Source organism: Malaclemys terrapin, chromosome 1 (genome assembly GCF_027887155.1).
Source record: "Malaclemys terrapin pileata isolate rMalTer1 chromosome 1, rMalTer1.hap1, whole genome shotgun sequence".
NCBI classification, from domain to species: Eukaryota; Metazoa; Chordata; order Testudines; family Emydidae; genus Malaclemys; species Malaclemys terrapin.
In genome coordinates, this window is record NC_071505.1 from 201013412 (window position 1) to 201025502 (window position 12091).

The following is a 12091-nucleotide window of genomic DNA, read 5'->3' on the forward strand; positions in this document are numbered from 1 at the left end:
AGCTGTGCAACATCAGAAAACAGCCATGGTAAGATAAGAGTCATAAAGACTTTTTAAAATTGAGGGGGGAGAAGACAGAGGCTTAACCGATAATTGCTGACATTTTGATTTGTGGGAAAAGATAGAAACCAATTTTTTTCTGGTCTAATGCTAAAACAAACAGACGCCTTATTTGGGTTCTATGCCTATCAAACATGAGGATTCCTGACTAGATGAACCAATAGTATAATTTAATATGGCATTTTTTTAAGTAGACACATTTCAAATAATATGTAAAGTTGCAAGACTAACCTATTATTGTAAATTGTAAAGTTTAGAAAAACAAAATTTAGAGATACTGTCAATCTCATTCAGTATTAAAAATGAATGCATTAATAGTAATGAATTCACTACTTTGCAAACTCTGCATCAGTATTTCACTTCACCCCTTGCAATACTCAATTCAATATCTTAAAAAGTATATGATGCACAGTGTTACTACTTTGTATTTGTTCTAAATTTTATGCAGCGACTTTTACTTTCATATTATGGTCCAGATTTTTAAAAAAAAAAAAGGGGGGGGGGGAGAGAATGACTGTGGCAGTCATACTGCTGAATACCTCAAATGTTAAGCCATTTTAATTTTCCTGATTCAGTAAATCTAATCATACTTTTCACTCTTGGAATTCAAAAATTTAAATTTAAATAATTCCAATCTATTTGAACACTTCCAATCTTTTTAGATATTAGTGTCCCCCTGCTGACCAATTTAAATCTCTTAATTTTTTTAAATCGAATTCCTCCAGTTTCTTCTCTGGACTTCTCTGAAGCCCCTCCAATTGGTTGTCTTTCTAGTATTAATGTGACATGCATTTAAATGCTAACTTCTAATTGCCATTAAACCAACACCATATGGAGAGAGATGCGATCATCACCAGTCCAAAGTGGCATTGGTCTTTTTTCCTACTCATATCTAATTTATCCACTATCATGCCAACGCCTATTTTTGGCATTTCTGATTTTTTAGCTTCTTCCCTCCCACTGAATCTGTTTATGATTATTTTCCAAGTCAATCTCTATTTGTTATTTTCAACCCGTTTCTGAACTCATTCATTCTTTTTGTTACTATTTATGATGTGTGCCTTTCACGTTATGGACAGCTATGAACACAAGGTCACAGCACAAAGGACAGTATAAACACAACCAACAGAAGAGGGAATTACTCTGTCCTCAATGGTGTTTGCAACACCTCTCAACTTAGTATCTGAATTTTCAGTAGGGAAAGTGAGCCCTTACACAAATGAACTGGACAACATTTCTCTGTCTGTCTAGTCTGTGGATCAAAGAACCAGTTGATGGTAGTCATTAACACCTTCAACCCTACCACCCCGCTCTGTCCAGCCTCCCAATACAGTTTAAAACATTGACACCATGAATGACTTATCTCCAGATAAAAAAATGAAGAAAGAATGGGGGAGGAGGGAGCATGGGGGCCCACATAGTGCTCCTAGCACGGGGAAGAAGAATGTGGGCACACAGCCCATGGCATGTGGCAAAAAGGAGATATCGGCGGGGTCATAGCAGAAGGAGGGGAAGGGAGAGCAACAGAGCCCTTTGCGGGGGGGGAAGGGGTGTGTGCAGGGAGTCCCTAAAATAGAAGGGGATGAGAGGGAATCAAGGAATGGAAGGAGACCTCAATGAACCCTGTGACCCTCTAGATCAGGGGATCTCAAACTGGGGATCGGGACCTCTCAGGGGGTCGTGAGGTTATTACATGGGGGGGGAGGGGTTGCAAGCTGTCAGCCTCCAACCTAAACCCCGCTTTGCCTCCAACATTTATAATGGTGTTAAATATATAGAAGTGTTTTTAATTTATGGGGGGGGGGCACTCAGAGGCTTGCTATGTGAAAGGGGTTGCCAGTACAAAATTTTGAGAACCATTGCTCTAGGTAATATGCTGTTTATTCCCACTTCTAGATCATTAATGAAGAAAAATAAGATGAAGATGGAGTCCCAACACCAATTCCCTCCCATCATGATACTTCCCTGAAACTCAATCTGTTGCCATTGAGCACTAGTATTTGCTTGCAGACTTCAGTATTACTCCCCAAACCTACATGAACTAATTTTGTCTGCAGGAATTCATGAGATACTTGAAAATGTTATACTAAAAGCTAAATATTTTAGATCTCCTAACAGGTTAAAGCAGCATGATTTCCCCTGTTCCCCACAACATGTGCTGGTTTGATCTTATCACTGTATTTTTATTCTAGTGCTGTAATGAGATACTCAATCCGTTTCCTTGGAACTGAGGTGAGGACTCAGTAGAATTGTTGGACTCTTCCTTTTGTCTTTTTTTTTTTTTTTTTTTTTTTTTTAAAGAAATAAAGATGAGCACACTAGTGACACTACAAGCTTTCAAGAACAGTCACTAGTTTTATGGCTATACTGAGTGTTTGGAATTCACTGTTTCACACTATTTCCTATAAGCTTCAGAATACTCATTTGGCTCTCAGATTTATTGCACTTCATTTGTTCCAGTAATTTCTTCGTAGGGCTTGTCTACACTTTAAATGCTAGAGCGGCACAAATACAGTGCTGCAACTGCATCATCATAGCACTTCATTGTAGACACTACCAAGGCCAGTGAGAGAGATTCTCCCATTGGCGTGGGTAATCCACCTCCCCAAGGAATTCTTCCTTTGACCTAGTGCTGTCTACACAGGGGGCTAGGCCAGCCTAACTACATTGCTCAAGGGTGTGGATTTTTCACACCCCTGAGCAACATAGCTGGGTCAACTTAACTTTTCAGTGTCGACAAGGCCTTAGCCTTAGAGACTTCCTGGGAAATGGTACTCTGTTCTCAATGGAAATTAAAGCACCATCCATAAAAGAAATTTCCCTTGTCCTCTACAGTAAAACTAGGCCAAAATATTCATTTTAAATGCTTTACACTACTTCACCATTATCTTTAATTGCCTCATCTTGTCCACTGATGAGCTAAAGAATCTAGAATCACACGCCGCATAATATTAATTCCTCCTCTGTACCATTTTTTCATCTGTGCCTTTACAATTTATTACCTCCTGCCTAGTTAGTCCTGTCCATTGAACTTGTAGCACATTTGAAAAGGCAGTCTGAGATCCTGGACTTGAGTCTAGCTAGCAGTCTAAATTTAGCTTTCAAGATTTCCTCCTCCATTTCTTTTTGTATATACCAATGCACACCACCAGCAACACCATCTCAAAGCACCTTCCCTTCTACATGAACTCCATTACCTTCCTTCCTTATTTGATAACATTTATTTCACATAACAAATTTGACTTAAAATTGTCAAGAGGTGCTATAAAGTAAGATCAATCCTGCTCAAGGCAGTAGTTTAATTCCTTACCTGAGCTGCCCAAATGTTGTCAAGATCTTGTAAAGTGAGGGCTTTTTCTTTGATGACAAAACGAAGAATCTTCTCTAACTTTTCTACATACTGAGGCTGATGAAGACTATCTCGTAATACAATTGATAAAATATTATTCTGCTGGATCCATTCCTAATTTTAAATTAAAATATATACAATTTCAAAATATTGAAGTTTTTTCAAAAAGTAGATTATAGTTAAGCAGAAAATGTAAGCCAGAAATCATTCTGTCTCTTATAAAGGTAAGACGAACACACAAAAAGGAAAGGATATTTATACTTCACCTTCAAGTCCTAGAATGCAATACCACCTCCCTCCCCCCAAATCAAAGCAAGTCAGTACTTTATACAATTCTGATACCCTACCCATTGTAATACATAAGATTTTTTTTCCTGCAGCTGTCTTCTGAAGGCAATATCAGCAATAATTCCCATGCTTTGTAGCTTCAGTGGAAAAGAACACTTCACTACAAATGTTTTTCAAGCAAAATGAAACTGAACTCTGAACATAAAAATCCTCATACAGCTTCCAGTGTAAGGGGACAGGGGGAAGATTGAGCATTTACTTTTTCCAGGGATACACTTTTTTTCCAATAGCTTGGAGTCACTGAAGATATTTCAGGGACTCAGGTCTAACATTTCTGTAACTCAATTGGTACACTTATAGCATAGCATATTACATAACAAGAGGATGATTAAAACACTGGAAAGCATCAGGAAATAAGCTATATTCTGAAAAAGGTACTCTTAAGTCAGCTTCACCTCTTTAAATGCCTCAACTTCTACTTGAATTAGAGAAAAAAAGAGTTCAAGCAAGATTTAAGAAGTGGAGATAAAAATTAAGATGATTTCAAAAAGTAGCACTGATATAGTGCAAGGAACACAATGTAACCAGCTCTTTCGTTCAGACTGAGGCATCAGCAGAATGTCTGCTGAGTGCCAGAACCAAAAAGGAATGAGAGAAGGTGACCATCCCTTCAGAGTTGCTATACTCGATTATATAACTAGAAGAGTCAATCTGGCACCTCATGTAAGACTTGGACAAACAAGATTTTTCAATTATCATCTGTACTTTATATTTTCCAGTATAAACACATTATTTTTGTCAAAAAAAACCTGAATATTTCTAACCAGAGTCAATCCTGCTTGAGACACCTAATCCCACAGTTATGTCAAGAGCCCTTATTTATTTGTATAGTACATATAGCGCAAATGCTGCATAATCCTGCCCCATAGCATTCCTCCTACAGATTATGCATTTCACAGCAGGGAAAAAAGTCACTAAACCCAGAGACCATGTGAATTTTTTAATCTCTCTCTCTTGCTAAAGCAAACATCTGTAGCAATTACATCTTAAAATGCAGCATGTTGGAACTTGATAAAGGTTCTATTTCAGAGATTCCGCAAATCTAAATTTATAAAAGTCTGTTACCACAAAATTATTCTATGAAAAGTTTTTCAGTCAAACAATTAGGATGCATACTGAAGACCAGCATGTAGAGCAATCACTTTCAAAATTGAATTTGAATAATTTTTTTCAATTATCAACATTTCTCTCTGAGAAATTACTCATGAAATTTTGGATAAATTAATCTTATATTAATTATAGTGGTACAAAAGTGTCAACTTCAGTACACATCTATTTTTACATTCAATTTTTTAAAAAAAAAATTTTAAATTGTGTTACACCTTCGTACACAAGATCCACTTTGAAAATAATTTTTTGCAGTTCTTATAAATCTGAATATATTTTAATAGCAATCCTGATACAAATATAGTAATGTCAACAGCAAAGCCATAAAAACCCTTATGACACACTAGTAATTACTGTGACTAATTATAAAGAGAATTAATTTTCATGACTTTGGATAAAACCAGATAATGAGGATTCACAGTATGTACACATTACTCTACCTCTGAAGAATTACTATTACATTTAAAGAAAAAAAGTCTTAACCTAATTCAGGTAAGAAGAACAAAAACTTACTGCCATTCTCTCTGCTGTAAGCCACTCTTCCTCTTCAGGATTACCATGCCGATGGGTATAATATGACACACTAGATATCACCTTGTTAACTTCGTTTAGTGCATTCATTTTACCATTGAAAGAGGAAATTTGCAATAATCTGTAAGAGATATTAAGTGTAAGAAATACAAAAAAATACAAAAAAAATAACCATTCCAACAGAAAGATTGCCTTACCTAAGTATCATTTTTAACCTAAATATTTCTAAGTTTTTTACAGTTTCTTCTTGTCCTGGGACTCTTGAAGCTAAGTTCTTTAGAGATTTGATTATCATTGACAGAGCATCATTTTTGGCTTCATTCTTTGCTTCTTTTTTCAGTTCATCATCAGTTAAGTTTTCTAAAAACTGTGGAACCATTTCTATAATTGGAAGGAAGTATTTCTTCACTGTATGTAGCGTTAGAAACTCATAGCATTGTCCAAATGGTCTAAAAGACAATAAAAAAAATCAGATGTAAAGTGAATACTTGTCTACTTTTATTAAGATAGAGTATTTTGTTCAGGAAACGTTTTTACAAGTGAACAAAATAATGGAAGGTAATTCAGATTCCGGACATTCAAGTAAACAATACTTGATAGCAGATCATAGTACCCCTTTTCAGAAGAGAAAAAATAAATGGATACTTGAAATCCTTAGTTCAATATTTGCATTTATTTTCAATGAACATATCCCAAAATGACTCTGCTTTCTAAGAAACTTACTTGATGAGAGCTGCAATTATCTGAACATTCAACGCTGAGCCACTCATAAAACGATCATGCAGGATCTGAAACCCATTTAATGTGCCAAACTTGTTGATGAGATCTACTAACCAACCCTGCAACACAATAAATTAGTTACTTTCTCATTTTTAAAAACTGTTACCATTATAAAGTGCCAGAAATACAATATTAGCCATTACAAAATAAACGTCACCTTTGTTTAGAGACTCATTATGCAACAAATATAATCATGTTTTTCTATTTGTAAGGGTAACAAGTTACATATAATCCTACACAATCCAGGACATGCTGTTACTGGGTTGTTGTGTTTGTTTTTTAAGCAGAAAGATAATTCTGTCTATTCATTAATAAATCAAAGCACAGGTACTGTACCTATTAATTATTCAAAGAACTTTGTCAAATATAATTTGTTTGTATATACATGTACTCTTCGTAAATTAATAGTAAGCAATGTATTTTTGTTCTAATTTTGGTCAAATTAATTTAGCAGATATTGACTAAAAATTGAAAAAGCAAGATGTAAGATTCATTAGGTGAAATCTGCCCTACTTAAAAAAACCTCCCACTGACTTCAATATGGCAAGAATTTTGCTATTACTTATTTCCATGAGTGAGACTATTTGCACTAGGAAGCCCCAGAAGGATAATCAATTAATCGTTTGATAATAAATGTCCAAAAATTGTAATATATGATAACATACATTCCCAATATTATTTAATACTTGGACATGTACATGGATAAAATCACTTTTCCCCAACATCTATTCCTACCCAATCTATTTTTTACCTTGTTGGTATAAGGTACCATTGAAACAGTATAAAATACATTTTCTCTTATTGTGCACTGCAAATCAAAACTGCCTCTTTTCCACATGAAAGCCCATTTTCTTCCAGGGTCATTTGCCTACCAAACCTTTTTTCCCCCTCATCAGATCATATGAAAGTTCAAATGTATCATATTCCAAGTCTTTTTCTGATCATCTTGTGTGATCACCAAAAACTGACAAATGGGGGTGAGGGTGGGCGCGCAGAGGAATGTTTGTTTCCTGTTCATCCTGAAGCCATTGGTTCTATTCAAAGTAGCTTCCTATATAATAAACATGTCTCTCTGAGAATATGAGAAACCTTATGCTTAACTTGGAAGTTACTGGAAGAGCAGATCAATTAAAGTTTGTTTTGATTTCTAAAAATGATAAACTAGGCAAAATGTTCATTAGACCATGGTTATTTTCCCTGGCCAAGAATTTGCACAGTTCTCCCAGCATTTCAAATCATTTTTAGTTTGATGAAGTAACAGTTTGATATTTAAATCATACAGATGTTCTATGTTGAAATTGAATTCCCAGATACCTTATACAATGTGTTGTTCATTTACACCCAATACTTCTCTGAGGGAATGAGTTCTTTGAATCTGGCAAATATACAGCTAGCAGCATAGTTTAAGCCAGACACTTTTCCAAAAGATGAATTTCTTATAATGTTAAGCAAGTGTTTGGTTTAATTAAAAATATTATTGTCCCATGCGCTACTTTGTGGCATCTTCCAGTTTTACTCCTGTAACAAATCAGTTATCCACTGTCTTCTGTGCAAAATGCTCCATGACCAGTGCAAAAAGTAAAAGATGCCGCAGACACTCCTGTTGAGTTCCCCTATATAAACTATCAGAGAAAATTTAACGCTATTAATTCCCATAGTTGCTTTTAGCATGGAAATAAGACCAGTAATCCACTTAAGGAAACAAGGGCCAATGGGAAACAAATTTTTAAATAAAATATTCCACTCCATCCTATCAAACACCTTCTGAGTCAAGTGATCAAATAAAATTATCGTTTTAAGATCTGGCACAATGAATGATTTATAGATTCAGTAGATTCCAAGGCAAGAAGAGGCCCTTGTGATCATCTAGTCTGACCTCAAGTATTGTATGAGCATTATCTAACACTTGCCTACCCTTAATAAATCCAGTTTGATCCAGACGTATGTAAACTAACAGTTTGGATAGGAAACATGGAGCTAGTATTTTTGTTAAGATTTTTATATCATGATTTGATAACTACATGTGGTACAATCTTTTCCAACCTTAGAAAGAACCCACAACGGTGGTGTCCTTTATAGATGGAGGGCTCATATACACAGTGCAGCAATGCACACTATGGGGTGAGAATTCTAAAGTGCACAAAGGCAAGCACTAACTGGCCTATATAGTCCGTGCACACCAGCAAGGACTGCACGGACCAGTTAGTATGCAACATGGTGTGTTTTAGAAATCACATGCCCACAACACGCACTGTGGCACCATGTAGATAAGCCCTAAGAAGATCTTTCCCTAACAAAACAGTATTAAACATATCCCTTGAAGGACCTCCTAACACCTCCTCGTATACCTTGTAAAATTAAGATGGATAGCCATAAAACCATGAAGTTTACCACTTTTCTTGCTGGCTATTGCCTCTATGACCATCTCCTATATAATTTCTGCATCCAGAGTTTGCTTATGAATCTCATGGATCTGTGGCAAACCTGCTACTTACAGATATTTTCAAATAACTTCAGACAGTGGAGTGTCTGAAGTATAGGGGTTATTCTACTAAGCATCAAAAGCTGTACATATTTCATTAAGAGTAACTAGCTGTTGCTGATCATTTTTAAATGGCGGGGGGAAAGCCTCCAGGTTTCTAATCCTCAGGTTTTCCAGCCAACAACTTATCACATGTATTTCCTTTTTCATTTCATTTCTGCTTTGTATACTTGAGGGCTTTTTCAGGGATGTCTATGGTCATGATATTCAGTTTTCCCCTAACAACAGCTAATTGTTTACGATTTTAAGCCTATATGAATGTGCTATCTCCATCTCATGTTCCATTTTTCAGTTTTTTGTTTTTATTAAAAGAGATTCTGCTTATCAACCAACCCTAAACATTGCTTTACCTGCCTCCCATAGAAGCTCCTTCTCGAAACTGGTTTTTTTCACACATTTAAAAGTACAATAACTCCTTACTTAACGTTGTAGTTATGATCTTGAAAAATGCGACTAAGCAAAACGATGTTAAGTGAATCCAATTTCCCCACAAGAATTAATGTAAATGGGGGGGGGGGGGTTAGGCTCCAGAGACATCTTTATTTTTACATACATACATACATACATAGATATCTCACACACACGCAGTATAAGTTTTAAACAAACAATTTAATATTGGTACACAGCGATGATGATTGTGAAACTTGATTGAGATGGTGAAGTCAAAGGACGGGATATTTCCCAGGGAATGCCTTACTGCTAAATAATGAACTGGCAATTGGCTGAGCCCTCAAGGGTTAACCCATTGTTGTTAATGTAGCTTCACACACTACAAGACAGCACGAATGGAGGGAGGGGAGACTGTATGGCAGACAGAGACACACACACCATGAGAGAGAGAGAGATGTGCATTGCCCCTTTAAGTACGCTGACCCCACACTAAGTACACTGCCTTTTTAAGTAGATGAGGAAGTTGAGACAGCAGCTGCTGCCTCTGTCCTGAGCCCTGTCATGTCCAACCCCTGCTCTATGGAGATTGGGTAAGCAGGGTGCAGGAGCAGGGGAGAGGGGGACACCCTGACATTAGCCCCCTTCTTCCCCCTCTTCTCCCACCCCCCCCACTGCAGAGCAAGCAGGAGGCTCTGGGGAGCAGTTCCAAGGCAGAGGGTAGCATATGGCACTGGGGACAGGGACAGCTGTACTGCCCGGCAATTGATAGCCTGCTGGGCAGCCGCTGCACAGGGATCTTAGGGGAACGGGGAGCTGATGGGGGCTGCTGGTCCACCCTGGTTCCAAGCCCCCACCAGCTAGCTTCAATGGGCTGCTCTCCAATAACAGTAACAGTGGGGGATAGGGGGGAAGCATGGGGAAATAGGTTTTACTTTTTGTAATGACCCATCCACTCCCAGTCTTTATTCAAGCCTAATTTAATGGTGTCCAGTTTGCAAATTAATTCCAATCCTGCAGTTTCTCATTGGAGTCTGTTTTTGAAGTTTTTTTATTGGGAGTACTGTGACTTTGAGGTCTGTAATCGAGTGACCAGAGAGGTTGAAGTGTTCTCTGACTGGTTTTTGAATGTTATAATCCTTGACATCTGATTTGTGTCCATTTATTCTTTTGCGTAGAGACTGTCCGGTTTAGCCAATGTACATGGCAGAGGAGCATTGCTGGCACATGATGGCATATATCATATTGCTAGATGTGCAGGTGAATGAGCCTCTGATAGTGTGGCTGATGTGATTAGGTGCTATGATGGTGTCCCCTGAATAGATATGTGGGCAGAGTTGGCAACGAGGTTTGTTGCAAGGATAGGTTCCTGGGTTAGTGTTTTTGTTGTGTGGTTGCTGGGAGTGGATGGGTCATTACACAAAGAAAACCTATTTCCCCACACTAATTTTTTCCCCCACTGTTACGCACACATTCTTGTCAACTGTTGGAAATGGGTCATCCGGATTATCACTACAAAAGTTTTTTTTCCCCTCCTGCTGATAATAGCCCACCTTAACTGATTACTCTCGTTATAGTGTGTATGGTAACACCCATAGTTTCATGGTGGGTGGGTGGGTGTCTTCCTACTGTATTTTCCACTGCATGCATCTGATGAAGTGGGTTTTCGCCTACGAAAACTTATGCTCAAATAAATTTGTTAGTCTCTAAGGTGCCACAAGGACTCCTTGTTCTTTTGGCTGATACAGACTAACACAGCTACCACTCTGAAACCTATCATGTATGGTGTTACTAGTAACAAAGGTAAGGAAAAATGAAGCTTATACACCTGCAACCAGAATTCTTTGAGATGCTTCTCCACATTCATGGGATGTGCCAACCGTGTAGCTTGGACCAGTGGAAACTTCTATTAGCAGTGCTCTTTGGAACACTCTTGTACCTCCCAATGTTCAGAAGAAGCAGCCATAAAGGGGGCAGGCTAACTACCCCAGTTCCTTCCAGTGCCTCCTCAGATCCAAAGTTGTAATTGGGACTCTGAGAAAGAGGGGAAGGTAAGTGAGGAGTGTGAATGGGCAGAGGCTCATCTCAAAGAACAATAGTTATAGATTAGTAACCTTCACTTCTCTGAATGGCCTCTGCACATTCCCAACTCTTGGGAGTTAGACAGACAGTACGTTGATTGATGGAATGAGGAGGCCTAGTTAAATAAAAATCGTAATACTGATTTACCAAATTGTGCATCTGAAACAGATGCCAAATCAAAGGAATAATGTTTTGTGAAAGTATGACTCCAGATCCAAGAGCAGCTCTACAGATTTCTAATATGGGAATATGTCTAAGGCAGGCCCTGGAGAAGGCCTTTGCTCTAGTTGAGTGCTCTCTCAGCCCTTCTGGAAAACGAAAACAGTGCATTTATAACATTCTTCAATATAGAGTCTAACCTACTTAGAAAGGCATTAGGATGTGATTGCTTTTATTCTCTCCCCATAAGAGAAATAGTCCAGGTGATTTCCTTTTTTCCTTAGATCTATTAAATGGAAGGCTAATAATGTTCTCTTAGCATCCAAGGTAAGGACTTCACTTCCCCTGAGTTAGACCTAAGGAAAAACACTGGCAAGTTAATGAGCAGACAATGTGGCCTATTGGCTAAAGCACTGAACTAGGACTCTTGGGACCAGGATTCTAGCCCCAGCTCTGCCACTGGCCTTTTTGCCTCAGTTTCCCCATCTGTAAAATACACAGATCTACAGATGAAAAGTGCTATGTAAGCGAGAAGTATTTTTTATTTAGGGACTGGTTGAAATGAAATTGTTACTACAGTAGGGACAAATTTTGGATGTGGATGAAGAACCACTTTATCTTTGTGAAAGGCTGTAAAAAAATGGAGGGAAGTTGTGAAAGTTCACTCTTACCAGATATGATAGGTACACTAAAAGCGGTCTTAACTGAATAATGAAACAAGGAACATTCTCTCATGGCCTCAGAGG

At 37.8% G+C, this 12091-nt stretch overlaps 1 protein-coding gene across 4 annotated transcripts in view; it reads right to left on the reverse strand.

Moving 5' to 3' along the window:
- The window catches only part of USP9X (ubiquitin specific peptidase 9 X-linked), a 217540-nt gene that overhangs the window by 146573 nt on the left and 58876 nt on the right, over window positions 1-12091 (reverse strand). For all 4 annotated transcript variants that reach the window (XM_054005771.1, XM_054005769.1, XM_054005754.1 and 1 more), the window contains exons 7-10: window positions 6119-6234; window positions 5593-5844; window positions 5378-5516; window positions 3371-3523 (exon numbers count right to left, since the gene is read on the reverse strand). In XM_054005771.1, the coding sequence (XP_053861746.1) occupies window positions 3371-3523; window positions 5378-5516; window positions 5593-5844; window positions 6119-6234 (660 nt within the window). The remainder of the gene's footprint in view (window positions 1-3370; window positions 3524-5377; window positions 5517-5592; window positions 5845-6118; window positions 6235-12091) is intronic.